Below are 20,541 nucleotides of genomic sequence, written 5' to 3'. Positions count from 1 at the left end.
AGGCTGGGGCGGCTCTTGGGCAATGGGCGGTGGGAGCTAAGGACGCCAAGCAGCCGCTCCTCACTGTCTGTCACTGGGATACACGTAGCCAGCTTTGCAGCTGTAGGTACCAGGCTGGGAGAAGGCACCTTAAGGAACAGTTTCTGATTTTTATGAACAGAAACCGAGTAACTTCGTACAAAATCCCTGGCTGCCAAGGACAGAGCCACCGAATAAGTCCAAGAAGCATTAGCTGACTAGCAGAACAGTGGGAGGCAAATCACGAAAGACCTGAAAACCTCCAGTGTTTTTATGCTAGCCATGATGTACATTCGAGAAGTTTTTAGCGAGCTTACAAATAAAAGTAACTCCGAAGAGAAGCCCGATCGCAGCAACCAACTTTGAAACCTTCGCTGCCTAAGAACAGATTTTTTTTTTTTTCTCTTTGAGCTTTCCTTAGCCTAAGGTGACACCAAAGGAGTTTCCACAAAAACTTTGCAGGCTGAGAAATACAAAACTACTTCCTTCAGGGGCGGAGACACCCCCCACTCGCTCTACGGAGACTTTACCCGGCACTGAACCCGAACAGGGGCTCACCGAATCTCCCCAGGGGAGCCTGCCCAGAGGAACGGGAGTGTCCCCAAAGGGAAGGGCCGCCAGGGGCTGAGGAGGCTGCTCAGGGACGCCGCGGGAAGCGATCCGGGCCCGAGGAGCGGCTCCCGCCCCCCGCCCTCTCCCGCCGCGCTGAGGGGGGCGGCGCGTGTCACGCGGGCGGGGCGCCGGGCGGTCACGTGACGCGGGAGAGGCCCGGCAAGGCCCGAGGAGGAGCTCGGCCGCCGCCATTTTCCTGCGGCGCCCAGTGCGTGTCCCTGTCCCCGGCCGGGCGGGCGCGCAGGGGGAGGGGACGGCGGCCGGGGGAGGGGGGCGGGAGGAGGAGGAGGAGGAGGAGGGGTCCCTGCTCGGGTGACAGGTCCGTCCCTGAGGGCGGAGCGGGGGCCGCCTGCGGCACGGCGGGGTGAGGAGCCCGCGCAGCTCCATCTCCCCGGCGACTCCTCCCGTCCCGGCCCCTGAGGAGGGAGCGGAGCCGCGCTCGGTTCCAGCGCCGCCAGCGAACCCGCCATGTCCGGCCAAAGCCTCACCGACCGCATCACGGCGGCGCAGCACAGCGTGACCGGCTCGGCCGTCTCGAAAACGGTGTGCAAGGCCACGACCCACGAGGTCATGGGCCCCAAGAAGAAGCACCTGGACTGTGAGTACCGGCAGGGAACGGCGGCCCGAGGGATCTCCCCGAGCGTCCCGCCGAGGAGCGGGATTGCCCGGCCTGTCCCGAGGTCCCGCTGCGGGGCTGCTGCCCATCCCACCGGCCTCGTGGGGACTGGAAGCCTCCTCAGGCGGAGGAGCTCAGGGTTCCAGCATAGGGCATAGCCCGAGGGCGGGGGCGTAGGGTCGGGGACGTGGCGATGGAGAGCTTGGGAGAGGCTGTTCAGTATATCTGCTCTCCAAAAGGGGCCTTGCCAGCCTTCTTTATGCGTAGGGCCCCGGACAGTGTGAGCTCCTGAAGGACAGGACCTGCCCCATACCCCTTTCTTAGGGAGAGAACCACGGAGGCCAGGCAGAGGAATGGGCTGCAATTTCTTTACTAATTGATCTCATTTGCGTCGTGCTAGGGCAGCACTCCCCCACTCTCTAGAGGAGGTGCAGGAGTTTCAGGAAGGAATAGGTCATCAGTTATCTTAATTATTTTCCAGGTAATCTACCAGGAGGAAAAAAAAAAAAAAAACCAACAAAAAACCTTCTTTAACAATCATGCAAACCTTCCATGGAGGAAAATATGTGAAACGACTGAGGGGCAAATCTCTCTGTGAGGATGTTCTTAGTCTTCTTTCTAGTCTGTCTCATTCACTTGGGAAGATCTATCTAAGAGGACTTCTTTAGAACTTCAGTGAAGCTGGATCCAATAGTCTTAACATACCATACAGGGTCTGGCCATTTTTCAGCTTCTATTAAGAACAGATTGAAGGTGGGAAGGTTTAAAAGGTTTTTTATCAACTGTGATCCGTCTAGGTGATTTTGAAGAGAATGATGAACATCAAAGTTCACACTAGTGTTTCTCCCACTAAGCTGTAAGGTCGCAGGACTGAGGAAGTTCTTGGTCTGAATATCTGATTGTCTTGCATCTGTTTATTCTAGGCCTTTTAAGGATAGCACCCTCCCTTCACTTTCCCAAATATATAATAAAAGATACTGGAGAGATTTGTGTGTTTATGCCTTCTATATGTGTTCTTTCTCCCTTCCTCCCTCCCACGTCTGCAGGAGAAGGTTGAGTCTTCATGAGTCTTGAGTTTGTGCCTTCTGAACTGCTGTGTATCCAAATGAGAACACCAGATGATAGTAGTAGGATTAATTGTACTGTAGTTCTTTCTTCTTTCTACCAAAACATGTGCATGTTAAAGGTTTAAGAAATTCTTGTTCTGCAAGCACCTGAGAGCAATGTGTGTCATTTTTTAGGGTAGCCCCAAAACAGCTGCCTCTCTATCTTTTTGGTATTCCCTCATTCATTTTATCTTTTGGCTGAAGATCATAGTAACTGAGTGGTCTTGTTATATTTGGTTAGCTAAAGGTGTCAGAACACTGAGGAAATCCTTGGGCTTTGAGTAACTTATTGGCAGGTAGAGAAAACACCTTGTCATATGGCATATGTATGAAATTGTGATGTTACTGGATTTCACACAGCAGAAGTGAGGCTTTCTGGAAAACAAACTTTGCAAGGTTTAGCCTGTAATTGTGCTAAAAGTACAGTTTCAGTTATAAGGCATTTAGGAGCTGAATTATTTTGTGGTATAAGCTTTGTTGAAAAGAATATGAAGCTGGCCAGAAAACTGCTCTTCGGTTGGGGGTGTGTCTGTAAAAGGGTGATATTCTGAACAGGGCTGCTGGGAGACAACCTAATGGAGGGAGACCTCCAGGGTGCTGCTGCAGAAGGGTGCCTGGACTTCCTTAGAAAGCTGTCTGGTAGTTGCTGGATGAGAAGACCAATTCTGTGTTTCCTTTTTCTACTCTAGACTGTCAGGAGTTTTAGTTTCTGCCTCTCTCTGAGAATTTTTATCAAAGCAAAGCAAACTTGATTTTTTAATTAGTCCCTCTTTTTAGTGGTTAAAATAGACCATGGTTAGATGTTTTGTACCCTAATATGTTTGTTAGAAGTCTCTGTTCCTGGCATCAGGAAATGACACATGGTCTTGTATTTTGAACTTTTTCTTTGTTCATACCCTTTATGGTTGTATGCTTTAAAATAAATATTTTTTACACAAGCTGTGACTCAAGCCCCACTTCTGAACTGTTTGTACATATCTTCCTTTTACAACAAACAGTTTAACTTGGTAAGGCCTATGAACTGACATCTCATTATAAATGACAATTAATATACCTGTCTTCATAGGCAGCATGCTGCCTTAATATTTTTCTGATTATTGCTTATTATGGTAATGCAGTTAAAACTTACTATAGGTTGTGTCCTGGTAAGTGGATAAGTTGAGTTTTCCTATACTGTCCTGAAATGAGTTCTTAGTTTTGTAGCATGTTCTGTGACCATGACATACATTCTTGTTACTGTATTTCTTGTGCAGATCTCAAGATTTCTTACTGTCCTGTTACTGAAATTCTTTCTTTATTAGGCTTGAGCTGTCATGAACAGATTTAACTAGCTCAGCTGCATGTTAACTCATAAAAATGGAGGGAAGTCTGACATAGATACTCATGAGCTTATATTCCTGTTCTTGTTTATCTTGCTCTTGACAGTGTGTGGAGTTTGAAAACTGAAGTGCTCTCCATCCTGAGTTACCTCTATTTCCCTCAGTGATGGTTATCTTTATCAAGGAAGTTAAAAAGGATTTTTTTCCTTAGCTCATGATAGTTAAAATGTAATATATTTCAAAGAATGCTTTCTCTCCCATTACAAAACTTAGTTGTTTGGTTTGAGAGAGAGAGACTTCTAATTCACAAGTGGACATGGCTTGTGATAGGTAGTAACATCATCTTGAGGCTGTATACTTGAATCCATGATACTGGTTTTTTCTTCTGTTTTGAAGGTCCAGCCTTAGAGCTTAGAGCTGGGATAAGGATTCTGTTTGGTAATCTGAATGCTGCTTTTGTTGTGATGGATTACTTGTTTTACAGAAATCAAGTTTAATAGCCTTGGAACCCTCAAAGCATAGTTCATGAATTTCTTTTATGGAAAACCTAGTTTCACTTGGACTTTCTCCCAGTTCTTACACCTATCTGAGCAGTGGGAGCTCTGAACTGGTTTATGGGTTTAACTTGCACATGGAGATTGGTACAACCCTTTCTTTCTAGTTAGTTTTTTTTGTCCCCACGTTGAGTGTTGGATAGTGATGCTAAGAACAAGTGCTTTAGGTTGTTCGAATATAAATGGTGCTGGGAAACTTGTTGCCAGATTTCATTCCTTCTTTACATGATTCTGAGAGGGTGGTGCGCTTGAGTGGTGGATAATTAATTGTTGCACAGCGGCAATTAATATTAGAAATATCTGAAGTTAATGCCTAGTAAATTTCACTGGGTTGGTTCAGTGAAGCTGCTGTAGCAGTGACAGCTCAGTAGGCTTAAAAATGTTTGTGTGCATGTTGTGGAGTGTACTTAAAACAGCTTTGTTGTGATACACATTTAGTGTTGGCCTCCTGAATGAGTGTGGCATAGTAACCCTATCTGCTTGTAGCTAATGGAGTAGCTCTCTTTAAATGAGAATGTGGATGGATGACTTGGAAGGAAGTTGTGATGCTGTAATTATCCATTCTGAACAGGAAATATCTCTATAATTAAGCCAGAGTGTAATTTCCTTGATTTCCTTTTGTGAAAGAAAATGTGTATTTTTAAGGAAGACAGTGAACCAGAACCCTGCCCTGTGTTGGGTAGGTGTCTATGAGAAGCTGTGTAAGTGAAAGTAAACTTGAAGGAGCTTGTTGGGAACTTAATTCCTAAGTCACTAGTGTCAGCTGCTTTGGTTTTGTCTAGAGGCTACTACTGGGATAGAGAAAAGCCCAGCTAAAGGCTTACTTCATGTCTGTGCTGGGGACAGCTTCTGTTTCAAACTGAGATGGTATAAAGAGGGTAACTTGTATAACTGAGGGACAAGGATCATTGCTTTTCCCTGGATCTCCCAAGAGATTTGTAGAAAAGCTGGGAAAACCAGCGTTGTAATGGTTCACTTGCCTTTACATGCTAAAGTGTAACTGGGAGATGAGGTGAATTAGCTCCTAGTTCTGTGGATACTTCTGTGTTCTCCAGTAGAAACAGAAACATGTTCCTTTTATTTTAGTGCTTCAACAAACTCCTGTTTTGTCTCTGGTTTTGGCAGAATCACCTGAAGTTTCTTGCAGCTTTGCTTCCCTTTCTATAATTGTCTTAAATTTCTGGAGGCAATCCATTGTTATTTTTGCTTAGAAATGTTCTTAGTAACTGTAATTATTTCAAATACAGATAATTGCATTATTGCAACTTTCTTTTGAAGTATTCCGTTTTCTCTCTGAGTTTTTTCTCTGATTCCTTCATAGTTTCTTTCTGTAGCCAACTTTCTTACTTTTTACTGGAATTCCTTTGGAATATATGTTCGTGCCTTTTAGTAGAGTATGAGAACTATCATACTCCTCCTGGCTGCCAGAGGGACAATTTTCTACTACAGCTGCTCATTTGCAGAAAGAATGGCTATGTAGTTGTGCAGCTGTTGTTTTATTTTACTTAGCCTGAAGCAGTATTCTGCTTCAGATGAAGTAAGAGGCAGGAGCTAAGGAGGAGAAGCTGTAGGACACCTGCAATCAGCTTCCTGTGAATCTTCATACCACCATTGTTTTCCAGTAGCAGTGATTATTCAGGTCTCATGTAACTTCGGGCTGTAGCCCTAGCTGAGATTTTTTTTTTTTTAATGGTTCTGTAGTCTCTTGCATTTACTAAAAGGGATGCTTGGGAGAAACATTCTTTTGCAGTTCAGCCTGTGACCTAATGATCTATTTCAGTCTTCAGTTCCTAATCCTAAAATAAAATTTTGATTTGTAGATGTGAAAATTTTAAGTTGTCCCTAATGACTTGTCTCACAGAGTAATGGTAGTTTGCATAATAATACAAGGGATGACTTATCCAATGTGGAATTTAAAGCTTCCTGACTTTTGTATGTGTTGCCGTACTGGGAAAGTTCACTTAAAAACATTACTGATGGCTTGCAACATTATTTCTGAAGCAGAGACACCTTTTGTATTTGAAAGCTTAATTTATTAAACAGCTTTTTAAAATTGAAATTTCTCACTACTGTTAAACCATTTTCACTCAAAACATCTCACACATCAATTAATTCTTTAAAATAACACATAGTAGCTTTACTGCTGGTAGGATATGTCCACTTCTCTGTAAACTGAAGTAGCTGTTTCTCAACCATGATAGTAGAAATCGGGTAAGAATTGTAAATTACTTGTGTATAAAGTCTTGAAGCCCTCTACTGGGGCAGTTGTTTAATATTTTCAAGTAGTTTGCAATGCAAGTTTAAAGCAATAATCTCAAGTATGTGTCCTTTTGAGTATTTTAGCAAACTCTTCTGCTGCAATCTTTGCCTTGTGTTCATGAGTATGTGAATTTAACCATTTAGATTTTCTGTGGGTCAAAGTCTTAACTCTGGGAGTAGTTGCAATTTGGAGCTTAATGTTATCGTGCAAAGACTTGGGTATGAGAGAGATTTTATTACTGATTGTGTCTGCAGCCAATTAAAAGTAACCAACAAGTAAGTAACAAAAAAGAATGCAATCAAGTGGAAAGAAGTTTGTGTTGCTAAAAAATTATTTGGCTTGGTATTTTCCTTGCTCTTCTGGCCATTTTCTCCATTGTGAAGTATGATCATGAATGGGCAGATTATGAACTCTTAGTAACTTCAAAGTGACTGTATCCTTCCAAACTTGAAGAAGAAATACTGTTCTACTTTTTATTTCACCTTAGTTTATATCAGATCTTTATCAATTGGCTGGTAGTTTCTAAACTTAAAAATCATTTTAGTAAATTCAGTGCTAAGGTGTAATAGTCTCAAATCTCCTAATGGTAAATCCAAGTTATGAGTAATATGTCACAAATCGAGTATTGGGATTTTAGAAATTAGGGAACTAAGCTGTATTTAACTATGAAAATAACTTAACGAAGCTAAGCATTTCATACAGATTTAGCAAATACACTGGATTTTCTGATTGTGACTAAAAATCTCCTGTGCTATTTTGCTAAAGGAGCTTTATTGAAGTAATGCTTATCTGGATCATTTGCAATATTATACAAGAATAAATTAGGCTTTGTAAGTTTTACCTCAGAAGATATGATGTAAATGAACAAGATCTACATCAAAATTTGACTTGGGCAAGTTAATTCACAGAATGAAGTGTAAGAGAATTTACTGGAGTGAACAGTGGTGGCATAAAGGGAAATCTTGAGACTTTTATGCAGGTCATGGCATAAGTAGTCTAAATTAAAATAAATTATAAAACCTCCAAAAGTGGGGATTATACTCATTCAGAGCTCTCCTATGTATTTTCATTCATACTGATGTTAATTTACCGAGTTCTCCTCATCAACTTCTTTTTTCCTTTTCTCCTGAAAAGACACTTTTGAAATCTTTACTTGCTGTCCTCTATTGCTTCCTCCCAAGCAAGCAGGCCTTCAGTCACAACATTCATATGCTCCAGCAGCGGTGCCATTCTAGCAGGAGGGATTCTTTCACTGATGTGGGAAGTGAGAAGTTTGCATGGGTTGAAACTGCTCTGGTATTTCACATATTTACTCTAAATATGGTGCTTGCAGTAGCTCAGCTATTCCATTTGCTGGCTGTGTGTTATGACATCAACAAAGTGTCTGTATTGTTTGTAACCTTTCTTGATTTTTTGAATAACTAATTTAATAAAATTTAAAGCATAAAATGTGAATCCTTAATAACACTGTTTTCTAGTTAAATAATTAATGTATAAACAAATTTTCCATGTTAACAACTTGTAAAAAAGGACATTCTTTTATCCATTTACAAAAATATGATAATGAGGTTCCTTAATTGATAAGGATTATGATAATATCATTCCTTAATTACTTTTGTTCCAAAAAAAAGAAAAATAAACCCAACAAAACCAAACCAACCCACTGGTATTCATCTGCACAGCTTAAGTTTCTGAAGTTGCCATAGTCAACTAGACTTCTAACTCAAAGTGTGTAACATACAAAGTTTTAAATTAAACTCGGGCTACAAAGCTATAGACAGAGGTAAGCATGTTTTAAATATTATTTTTAATTAAAAAAAAAAAAAGTCTTTGCCTTCCCCTGGCAGTAAATCCACTCAGAGCAGATCTGGTTGTCTGTGGTTTGTTACTCTGTCTGCCACATGAGAAGGTTGAATGTCTTGGCTGTCAACAGGTAGATGGTGTCTTCATGTTCCTTGATGTTCTTAAGGGCTGCTTATAACTTGCTGTTGGTACTGTTTGGGCTTTTCTGGGGTGGATGCTGACCTCTAAAGTGACCTGAAGTGTTTCTGTACCTCTCTTTTGCTATTCAAGTGTGCGCTTTTAGTCTTGGGTTTCGTTTTGTTATGTAGCATGTCTCTTTTTTCCCATATGTTCAGAAGTTGCATCACCATTTTACCTACATTTGTCTGCAGTTGCACTTGGTTTATTTGGCTGGTACCTCCACTCTTGCTGACCAGTGGGTCAATATTTAATTGGGAATGGGGTCACACTTGGATTTGCATTATTCCCTTTCCTTCTTTCTCTGCCCAGTATTATCATAGTAGTTTCAGCTGTCATTGCAGCCTATTTCTACTCAGTGACTCCATATTCTGGATCTGACCTTATTTTTTAAGTGAAGTGTAAAACCTTGTTTGAATTGTTGTGATAGTTAAGTCTCCATACAGAGAATAGTGGTGTTTGATCACGTTTAATTCTGTCCCCTTTTCTATTTGCCAGAAGCCACTGGTGCTCATAATAAATCCATTTGTTAGGAGTATTTACTTGATTATATATTGCAGCCTCATGCAGTTGTAGTTCCCAAAGCAATTCTTAATTTCTGGGTTGTTGTAAAGCTGGTTTCATTGAGTCTTGCTTACTCATAAAATGTCTTCATTCTTCTGTCTCACAAGGAGCACTTGAATTTAATATTTATGTAAGCAGTTATGTCAGTTTGTAAGTTTTAGGGCTGAACTTCAGGTGTTTTACATACAATTACTTTTTATTCATTATGAACCGTAGCTAGTTCAAATCCTAGCTGCAGATAAAAAAGAAAAAGGTATTATTGAACAATATCCTTGTGGTGTTCTATTTTCTTGAGGAGTGAAGTTTCTTTGCTGTTTAGAAATATACTGGAATCCTTAGGTAGATTTCAGTTTTGAATTAATTCTCTGGATGTCCATGTCCCTTGGCTTTCATTGATATAGCCATGTTTGGATCAGCTGGTTTTTATTCAAATTACTGAATTAGGATTTATTATCCTTTAAATGAGTTTTTCTGTTATATATTAATAATCTGTCTTAAATTCCTCACGGATAATTTCTCCCTAGAGTGTTTGCATTTCAGTCAGGAGTGTTACAGTGCAGCACTGCAGAATAAGATATAGAGTATTAAAAATACATGTGAAGTGGATTTTAATCATAGGAAAAAAAGAAAAAAATGAACCCAAATATGAACACCTCTGCATTTGTGGACTGTAGTTATTTCTAATAAGGATATTTCATGCTTAGTAACTTGTCACATTTGATTAGCAGTTGAATGGAAAAGCTCAGGATGCACAACTCTTAGCTCTAAGCTGTTTGATACACAAGGACTAGTACACTGTTTGTTGAGCTTTGAGGAAAAATGGTTGTCTGGATACAGACTTTTATTTTTAGGCTCTTGATAGTTAATAAGAAGCTAGCCCAAGCTTTTTTCCTGACCTGTTCAGTTGAAATGCCTTACCACTATGTAGCATCTTTTAAGCCTATCAAATGTAACATAAGTCAATTTCCAAGCAGGTTACTTTGCATTAAAAGTCTGGAATATATGAAGTTTATTTCAGTGCTGAATTTGGTGTGTAAGCGGATGGAAATCCAAAGAAGTTTTTGTGTTAGTTTTCAAGTACTAGGGAGCTACACAGTTAGTATAACTTCTGAAATTTGGAATTTCATTGTTATGAATTTGAATTGAATAGGCTTTCAATTTCATTGTTAAGTGTTTGAAGCTCATGCATTGCTAGGGTCTGATTTTTCTCTCTTGTTTTGCTGGGGTTTTTTTGCTTTTTGTTTACACATAGTTTATGAGGAGACTTTCTTCATATTTAATGATCTGTAAGTAAAATACAGTGAGTTGGAGGAGATGCTTTTGTCCTTATTTTAAACTGTTAATGAGGAGTCTTTGTAGACAGGAATGTGGTGAGTCTCTTGGTATATACTAGGGCTGACACAAGATGTCTTAACACATAGTTTTACCAGAGTTCCACATTTGTTTTAGCTCTCTGAGGTTTTAATCGATGAACAACCTTACTTTGAAGTAAATGGAATAACTATTTTCTTTTTTGAGTTTTTCTTATGAAACAGTTTAATTTTAAGGATAGAATCTGGCTGAAGGTTTCTTTCCTTTTACTGAAAACCAAAAGACAGATGTTATTTACTACTTCTCCTGGCTTTAGTTTATCTTTGAGGCTGTTTGTGATAGGGACATGTCTTTGTTCATGGAAGACAGAGAAATTCCCAGCTGAACGGTGTGTATACTGGGGAGCTCTTTCTGTATACAATTTCCCTTACCATCCAGTTTCAGACTAAAAAGTTTGAAACTCCATGTTGGCTCTGAAGCTTTGTGAAACTTGATGACCCCATGGTCACTAATGAAGGGCTCAGGAAAAGTCTCTGAAAGTGAGACATGAGGGAAAGAACTGATTTGGATTTATGAAACTCGGACATAACAGTGTTGCTGTAAAGAGGCTGTGTACCCCATTGGTAAGATCCTCTGCTTTATCTACTGAGAATTGGTAAAGCTTAGTGTATGGTCCTGGAAAAATTCAGCTTCCTTTTTACTCTGCATGTTAAATGATGGTTGTTCCTGCACCATCCTAATCTCTTATCACAGTATGGTTTAAAATTTTTACTCTGAGCAGCATGGACATGCTCTGTAAGGGATGGTTTTGTTGTGCCCTTGTAAGAGTGCTATTCAAATGTACATAGAAGATGTGCTTCAGATGAGCTAGAGTGAGTCTTGTTTGGTCAGAGAGCTCCAAATATCTCATGGGAGATGTTAATCTAAATTGAAAAAGGAAGTAAAAGCTAAATTAGGCAGGCATTTCCAACATTTCTATTAATAGAATGGAAGAATTTAGCTGTACTTTTGCTTGACTGCCTCCCTTCATGGAAGAGCTTCACACTCACAGTACATGAGTGTCAGTTGAAACAATTTTGTGGTGATATCTCTGCTGTTATGGGTAGACAGGTTGTTTTTGGTTTTTTGGGTTTTTTTTAGCTCTTGTGCTCTGCTTTATCCAGCTTTCTAGCAGTTCATGTCAAAATCTGATCTGGTTTTGGTCAAAAGAAAAGGTATGAAAGTGATTGTCAGCAACAGATCTCCTTTAATGAGTTCACCTACTTTTAAGTGCAAAAAGTGAAGTAGATTGTATGGAATTGATGGAGTTTGTGTTAAAATGACTGCAGAAGTGCTCTAAATCCATGTATCATGAACTCTCCTTGTTACTTAAAAAATGGTAGTTGATAAAGTAGTGACACTTTCTTAACCAAAATGACCAGAATTTTGCATGTCACCAAATACGTTGACATGGAAGGAATAGTTTCTTGGTTTTTGTTATGCTTCCTTCTCCTATTCCTAATGGGAAAAATGAAGATTAGTCTTACGTAGGAATTAGACAGAAGTAATATAAAAATATCTGGTGTGCAGAGTATTTTTTTTCCAGTATAGAGAAAGATAAAACTCAGCCACATTGTGCAAAACTGTTTTTACATAACTCCAGGGAGTACAACATTTAGCCTATTTGATCTCTGAGACAGCAGCTCAAGTACCCAACTTTATAAACCTGTGCTGGCCTGTGTGATTTTCTGCCAGTCACTTTGTAGGAGAAGGATGATGTTTGATTTTCACTGAATGATAAGTATTTGAAGTTTGAGAATTTGCTGCTTTGATCTTTCAAATAATTGAGATACTTTGTCAGGAGTTCTTTTTTTTTTTTTTTCCTTTAAAAAAATTCATTATATGATGTAATAGGCAAATAGTCTAAACTGATTTCCTCCTTGGTCTGTTAACTGAGATTTGGTAAGGATGTTATTGCAGCAAGTGTAAAAAAAGTACACTTTGGGCAAGTGTTCATAATCTTGAGGGTTACTACTTTGAGCTTGACCAGCTTCTTCTATAGAAACTTCAAGAGAAAAGTATTCCTCAGCAAACCGCCTTCATAAAATCTGTGTTTTGTTTGTCACTTATTAGCCCCATGATTCAATTGTCTTTGCTTTATTTTCCCCTCTTTTCAGGTTTTTCCACTTTTGTTGGGATGCTTATGTCATTGTTTATAAGCCTTTAAATTAGAGCCACATTGAGACCTGTTAAGCTCTGTTCAGTCAGCTAAAAGAGTAAGTGATCATCTGACAGGACACTGCTGTATGTATTTCCTGAGAGACCCACAGAAAAGTAAGATATATAGATTATCCATACAAAATAGGAAATACTGCATAGCTGGATTGTAGTATGATGTGTGTGAAGGTTATTAATAGTAAAAATCTGTTTTAAAGATATCATCTGAGGAGGTTTTCTCCAGTAGCTGGGCATTTTGCTATTTATAAGCAAAAGCATTTGTACTGTTTTGTAATAAATAGTACTAATTTTGAAAATCTAAGTAATTTGAATTTCTTCTATTTATTTTATGCTAGAAAAGCATCATTTGCAGTAATTTTATATATTGGGCTTTTGATGCCTATTTTATTAAAACTATTCCAAATGAGTAATTTTTGCATCTCTATGATTTGGATGAACATGATGTAATAATCAAACCATTTTAGAATATGGCTTAAACCTTTTTTGTCTTGGATGCAAAAATTTCCCATTTTTTTCCCTTTATCAGGTTTATTTTGAAAATCTGTGTAAATACATGAGAAGAAATAAAATGTGGAATGTTGGTTTTTAACCAGTATACTACAGGGGCAAAAGAACCTGTAGTAGATGCTGACACACCTTTAGACTCCCTTGACAGCACAGCTGTTTTGTACAACATATTATATTGGACTCTTGACAAAAGGAAATCTATTTCCACACAAATACAAGTTAGGTTTTGGTTGGGTTTTTTCCAGTAGTTAAGCAGGCAGCCCAGTTTTTTCCACTAGTTAACCAGAATCTGTAGAGGGTGGTATCTACCAAGAAATGTGTCCTACCATGCATGAGATATACACATCTTCATTGGCAGTTTCAGCACTGATGGAGGAAGGCAAACACAGAGGCATAACTCCTTTAACTTCAATACATGCTCCCTAACAGCTCCCAGAGGCATTCAGGAAAAATGTGCTATTCATGCTCAGAGTTAGGTTTTTGTCCAGAGGGAAATCTAATTTCCAAAATCTTGGTTTAAAATGGGAGAGAATGACACATATTCCAAACAACTTTGCCAGAGTAAGACCTTAGAGCTACTGAAATGAGAAAGTATTGGAGTAGGAAGACCTCGGGTCAGATGGCTTTGGTTTTCTCTTCTCTTTGGTTTTGTCTATTAAACTTCTAATTAAAGATGCTGCACTGCTGTTCAGAGAGAAGAGAATGTGGATTACATGTGTGTGATTAATTCCAAAGTAACAAAGGTCTTTGAAATTCTTTGACTTGAAGATTTGTTCAGTGGAATGTGGTGGCAGAAGGTCAGGTTGTTGTTAACACTCGCTGGTTTCAGTTTCACTGTGCTCTACTGTGATGGTACATCACTACTACAAAATTGCTTTGTGGTGTGTCTTTTAGAATAAGGGATGTGGAAGGTAAACATCTAAGAAGCACCTAAATTGCACTTGTGTGGATACTCTGTATATTTAGAAGATACATATAAGTGCGCCAGAAGTGTTTACTGCCAAAAAGGAGGGAGAAGGACTTTCCATATGGGTAGATAATGACAGGACAAGGGAAAATGGCTTTAAACTGACAGAGGGTGGGTTTAAATTGCATACTAGGAAGAAGTTCTTTACTCAGAGGATGGTGAAGCACTGGAACACATTGTCCAGGGAAGTTCTAGATGTTCTTGTTCAAGTGTTCAAGGCCAGATTCAATGGAGCTTTCAGCAGCCTGAGTGACATCTCTGCTGTGGTGGAGGTGTTGGAACTAGATGATCTTTAAGGTTCTTTCCAACATAAACCATTCTATGGTTCTGTGATAGGTACTTTGATGGTCTTTGGGAGTATTTTTTTAACAGAAATCATCTGAAAGCCATACAACCAGGTGAGCTAAAGTTGAGATTAGGAGTTCCTTGCAGGATTGAGAGGGTTAGATACTGAAGGGACCCCTAGTTACATTAAAGGCTTACCTTCTTGAAAAGACAGAAGTTGTCTTGCTGCAGAACTACTGTAGAGTTGTGCTCATTGAGGATATTTTGTTCAGTGGTGTCTGCTATTAACAAAAAATGGTTTCCCTGTTCCAGTGTGCTGGGCTAAGGTAATGTCATTGTATCACTGCTAGCAAGCTGCCAGGTAAGGCATTTGTTGGTACTATGCCTGCATCCAGGAGGTATCCAGAGCAATCTGCATGGATTGGTTATGTGCTATTGGCAGTACAACAGTAGCTTGTACGTGTGTTTCATGAGCCTTGTTTTAAAAACATGTCTGTTAGCACAACTTGTTTTTTATTGTATGGAGGTGCAATAGCTATAGAACATTTTTACAGGTTCTTTGGAGCAGAAAAAGAGGGCTATAAGTACATACTATAGCCAAAAATTTACTGTATGCAAAGGGAGATGGCTTGGGCACTGTTCTTGTAACATTCAGTGTGTGTATATGGTGATGAAGAGAGCTGAGGGTTAGTGTCTCTGGCATCACATACTGATCTCTCAGCTATCTGTAAACCATGTTATGTGCCTTTTCTATGCATCTTAAGGTGAAATCATAGGATAAACTCACATGTGTGCAGGCTGTTTGAAATACCTTCATGTTTTCAGTGGGATATAAAAGCAGTGTTAAAGCGATGCAATTTTCAAAGTAATTAGTCTTCATCAAAGTTAAAAAGTTCCACCTAGTGTAGTTCATCGTGCTTCCATTCACCCACTATGTGTGACCATTCACACTATAAATATTATATTTGATGCTTAAGTATTTTTATAAATTATTCTCATATTTAATATAGTAAAGCCTGCCCAACCACCTGTCCTAATGTATTCTTAAACAGCAGTGCTCATATAGAACCCTTAGGGTACATAGCTGCTTTCTCGCTTGTCAGAACCTGGAATGGGGCACATCCTCAAGTGTTTGCAGCCATGCACTCTGGAAATACTGACAGTCTTGAATAAAGAACTATTCATTATTTTATTCATGAATGCATTGAAATTAGCATGGGATCAGTGAAAAAGAATATTGATTTTTCCCTGGTTTAATTAGGCCAGTGGTTTAAATATTCAGATTGAATGGACAACTTATGCAAGAATTGTCATGTTAGTTGGCTGATAGATACAGACATTTTTCATCTTTTAATCAAGAATCGTCTTTAGAATATGGTTCACAGGCTCACTATAAAGCATGTTTATAAAGATAGGATCAAGGCTCTAAGTTTACAGATACTTTTCAGTGGGAATAATGTGCTGGTGTATGTGTAGGAGCTTATAATCATTTTGAACTAGATTTCATGATAAAATACTTTTAAAGGGTATGTAGGAACTGAATGTAAAGCAAAATTATTCTGTAGTTTTGGCTTGTCTTGCATATTTCTTAGTATTAGCTAAAATGATTGTTGATTTGTTCTGTTTTGGGGAAGAATTTAGTCTTAACAGTGGGTGGCAGCTTGGAAATTAATCCTTAAAAAGGTAACTAATATATTTTAGATACATTTGTATTGATTAGTATTTTAAGATTTTAAAGTACTCTCCTGTTATAACAACTGATAGGTACAGGTAACAGCCATGGGTTTTAGTGTGTTTTTTCTTCGATTTTCAAATTCAGTGGACCCAGAGAGTGCTGCTTTAATACAGACTGCTTGCATCAATTTACTCACAACTGGAGAATACTTAAAGTGGAGAATATGTCCATATGTAGTTCTAATGATGTTTTCTGTTAGTAACTGTATGTTGGTACACACTGTATATCAACAGAAAATTGCATTGTCTGGGGAATGTGTGCAGCTGCTCTTCAGACCAAGATTAGAAGATGAAGTTACACTGATAAATTGGTTTAGTGCTCTATGAATGCTTGCAGAGGTCTAAACATGTAAGGAAGGTGTGAAACTTCAGTCTAGAAGGAGCTGTGCAAGTAGGTTTGGCTCACTTGATTTTCATTATAAACCACCAACACGAGAATGTAGGAAAGATGGGCATCCTTCCATATGTCTGTAGAAGGAAGTAATTTCCATTATCCAACTGGGACACTATATTTAACTATATATATATAAATAAATATATACATTCATATATATGTATTTTTGTGTGTATTTATATGTATAAATCAGTGAAACTGTAGAGAATTGAGAGGAGGTCGGATGAATTAAGAAGACTGAAAATTTAGGGAACATTGAAAGAATTTTTTTTTTTATTAAGCAAGAAAATCGTAGTTTTTCCCTTGTGTTGAAGTTTTTTATGGGGAGAATGGATATTCAGTCTCCACTGAGAAGCACAAAGGGAATTTCTTTTTTAATCTGCACCAGAACATCAGACTTTGGAATATTAATGTAAGAAAACTTGGAACTGTAGAGATGTACAGTAACCACTGAAGGCCAAGGCAGACATCTTGGAAGAACAGAGGATGACTGTAGTGGGGTGGTTGATTAGCAGTCACTCACTGGTGCCAGAAGTGGAAGGACTTGTCCACTTGCCTTTTTCCTCTCATTCTTCTTACCTTTGCATGTCATCATCTCCTTTTCTTGTTGTGGCTTTCTCCTGTTTTGGTCTTTTGTGAGCCATTTTTTATCTGGTAGGATAATGAAAAAACTATACTGTGTTGTGTCACCTCGTGTCGTCCCCATTATCCCACCTACCACCACTGAGGTTAGGGGGTTTTGTGTGGCTTTTTTTCTATTCTGAGAAGTTAGTATGGTTCAGAGAACCATAGGTTCTAGGTTGCTGACATAACATAAGCACTAGGGCTGACATAACATAAGCAGTGGAAGTGTGTCAATGTTTGCAGGTAGAGACAGGAATGAGACCACTCTGTTTTGTCATGAGTTGTCATGAAAACATATCCTTTGAGTTATATATCTTATGCATTTGTGTTGATCTAAAATAATGAACTTCTGCCATGTGTTAAACTTGGATGGAGATCTAGGTGAGTTAAGCTGTGGTTTGTGTTCAGCTTGAATGGATTTGAAAAGAGAATGTTATATTTACAATCTGTGGCTGGAGCTATTGAGGCAGTATTTAGCAGGATTTCCATGTTAGTCTTTAAAATGTGATGGAGGTACTTGGCAAGTTGAGAGGAAAGCGATATTCAAGTCTATCTTGAGAAATCAATTCTCCAAGAGTAACATAGCCACATTTGTCATTTCCAATATTTATAACTGGAGAAGTTTGAATAATGATTATGAATATTAAATGAAGTGTTAATGTGGCACCTTCCAGTATGTAGGAATTAAGATAAATAAAAGAAAAAGGAAAATTGTGTACATAATGGTTTGAGTTGTTCTTCCCTTATTTTTAACATTTGCTGTTTCATTTACCAATGTACAGCTTTGTTTGTTGAGGAGTTTTGGTAGACACTACTAATATTTTTCAGAGAATTCTTCACTGAAACCAGTTGTTCAACTAATTTTTACTCTATTTTTTTGCAGAAAATATATTAGTTTTTGCAGTTCTCAAACACAAGTAGTAAGTTACTCAAAGTGTTGCCAGATGAGAAAAATGTAGAGTTAAAAGATACCTGAGGCAGTAAGGCAGGGTTCACAGGGTTACTGATTTAAAGATTTAAAGTAATTTCTGTGAATTCCAATTAGAAACAGCGGTTTAAGTAGGAGAGAGAACATGATAGTCTCATTTGAATTGGAAGAAAAAGGCAAGATGTAGCTTGATGAAATGAAAATACAAACCTTTGGCTATAGAGCAAGTTAGTCAACATTATAATAAATCTTCTTTCTGCATTTTTTATCCTGCTTATCTAATCTAAATTAGATTAAATCTTAGTTCTTTTTAAACATGGAAAGCTCAGAATAGAATGAGACTTCTCAGATTTCTTTAACTCTTTCATAAATTGTTTCCTGAGTCAGTGCATGTAGCTGTTAAGATGCTGTGTCTGTGCAGAGAAAGAATTCTCAATGGGAATTTTTATTATTATTTCAAAAATGTGTGGACCAGATTTCCTTGTCCACTTTCTCAAGGGGACTTTGTTGAAGCCAAGGGGCACTCTCATGTAGTAAACTACTTCTAGTAAAGTGGTTTGGTACAAATGGCTTTATTCAGAAGAGAAACAAACTTAAATTTAGAACAAATAGTGTTTACGGCATATTTTGTTTTAAACTGCAAACATAGGTATTTTCTTTTAATTGGGAAAATACTGAAGTATTCACTCAGTTTTCAAATACATGCTTGTTATATAATATTCTTCAGATTAAATTCAGCAGATTAAATGTCCTTAAGTGAGTGGCTCAGAATAAAATTTAACATCACTGTTTAGTTTGATCACTCCAGTATGTCATTTGGGGTATCCTTGTTTTTGCACAAGTTTAATTTTTTGTTGCCAAATGTATTGATTTGAGGAACAAATCCATTTTTTAAAAATTACAATTTTACCTGTTTGCATTAATGTTCAGAATTATCCTGAGTATTATTTTTAGACAAATTACTTGGTTCTATAATAAAAAGCACTTACTTACATCCAGGAACATTCTAATCCTATTTCCCATATTTAAATAAGGACATCACTGGTGGAAGAAGTGGGAAATTATTTAGAAAGTTACCATATGCTTGCATTAAGTTACCTGCTTTTAAAATGTCAGTTGTAATGTGTAGAATCAGATCTGAATGTCTCAGGGTTTGCAGCTATCAGAACTGTTAATCTGCACAAGTAGATTTTAATTATAGATTTTACAGAAAACCTTTTTCTTTTGTTCTTATTTTTGTATTTCTGATTTCTTGAAGTTTTCATAAGTGTCCTTTCATGGCACAGTTAAGACCTCCAAGTATTTGAATGTTAGAGAACATTGTCTATATATGTTCTAGAAATGTTTTCAAAACACTTTGCTAGAATAAAATTGGTATGTGTGAAGTCATTTCAATTTTGTTAATTTTGTAACTGGATAAAATTAGAGCACACTCTTCACAGTCATTGTGTCAAGGTGAATAGAAAAAATAACTTCCATAATCCAAAATATCTATTGTCATGTGTAGCCAGTTGAAAAACTCTGCTTGATACTTTTTATTGAAGTTTTGAAAATAAGGGACTACCTTGACTTGCCAATTATTCAAGGAAGGAAGATGATCTGTTATATAAATTTGAAGGAAAAAAATACAACTGGGAAAAATATCTAATATACGGAGGTTAGATATTTCTAATATTTTGTTACATTTCATGCAAACCACTCTGGTTAAAAAGACACTTCTAGTTCAGTAAAGAACAAAATAAAAATGGACCGTGAAAAACTTCATTGCTGCTAAATTCAGTTTCTCGCTAAGATCTACTGACAAATGTTACATTACTGTAATTGGAACATGCTTATCTCTTTAATTTTTCCTCCCCTCCTCTCCTTCTTAATAACCCATATTTTCCCCCTCTTGTGAAACTTTCTCAATGTCCTTCTGGGAAGGAAAGGTCTGGCAGGTGTGTGTGCTTTCCTAGAACTTGCAACAGGACTATTTAAAATCTATGTGGCCATATAGATCATGAGCTCTTTAGGGATAGGCAGGGGAATGTTGGTCTTAAACCTATAAAATTTGTTTAGAAATAGTAAAAGATTGCTGTAACTGTCTTCTCAAGAAGAAATCAAAATAAGGAATTTTTTGTCTAGTGTCTGACTTCTCAATGGCATAAAACCAGTCATTTTTCATATCATTAACCAATTTGATGTGAACTTGCTGACTTGTGATAGTTGAAATTTTTCACCGCATTCCTAAACTTGTCAGTGTTAACTGCCGCTACACAGTGTGTCATTGCGTGGAAAATGGTCACATTGCTGCTTTTTCACCTATCCTTTGGAAATGTTTTAGCTGTTTAATATAGATTCAGCCATTTGCATTTTGATTAAGATTGCTGACCAAATGCGGGAGCAGCTCTGTTCCAGTGATCAAATATTTGCGTAGAACAAGAAGAAAATGAGACCCTAACATAGAGGAAACTGGTCTAATTTGAAAATCATTATATGATTTGAAATCTCGGCAGCCAGAAAAGGAATTTTACTTGAGTATTGACTGTGTAGATAATCATGTCTT

General features: G+C 38.0%; 1 protein-coding gene across 8 annotated transcripts in view; it reads left to right on the top strand.

Moving 5' to 3' along the window:
* Nucleotides 1-895: 895 nt before the first annotated feature.
* PICALM (phosphatidylinositol binding clathrin assembly protein) overlaps nucleotides 896-20,541 on the top strand; it is a 66,188-nt gene continuing 46,542 nt past the window's right edge. For 2 of the 8 annotated variants that reach the window (XM_068181637.1, XM_068181639.1), the window contains exon 1: nucleotides 904-1,228. In XM_068181637.1, coding sequence (XP_068037738.1) covers nucleotides 1,099-1,228 — 130 coding nt within the window. In that variant the 5' untranslated portion in view covers nucleotides 904-1,098. Of the gene's footprint in view, nucleotides 1,229-20,541 lie in introns of all 8 variants that reach the window. The other 6 variants (XM_068181632.1, XM_068181633.1, XM_068181634.1 and 3 more) reach the window with 6 other exon arrangements.

The sequence above is a fragment of the Anomalospiza imberbis genome, chromosome 2 (assembly GCF_031753505.1).
Source record: "Anomalospiza imberbis isolate Cuckoo-Finch-1a 21T00152 chromosome 2, ASM3175350v1, whole genome shotgun sequence".
Classification (NCBI taxonomy): domain Eukaryota; kingdom Metazoa; phylum Chordata; class Aves; order Passeriformes; family Viduidae; genus Anomalospiza; species Anomalospiza imberbis.
Note: the sequence above shows the minus strand (reverse complement) of the source record. Positions and strands in the feature narration are given on the sequence as shown.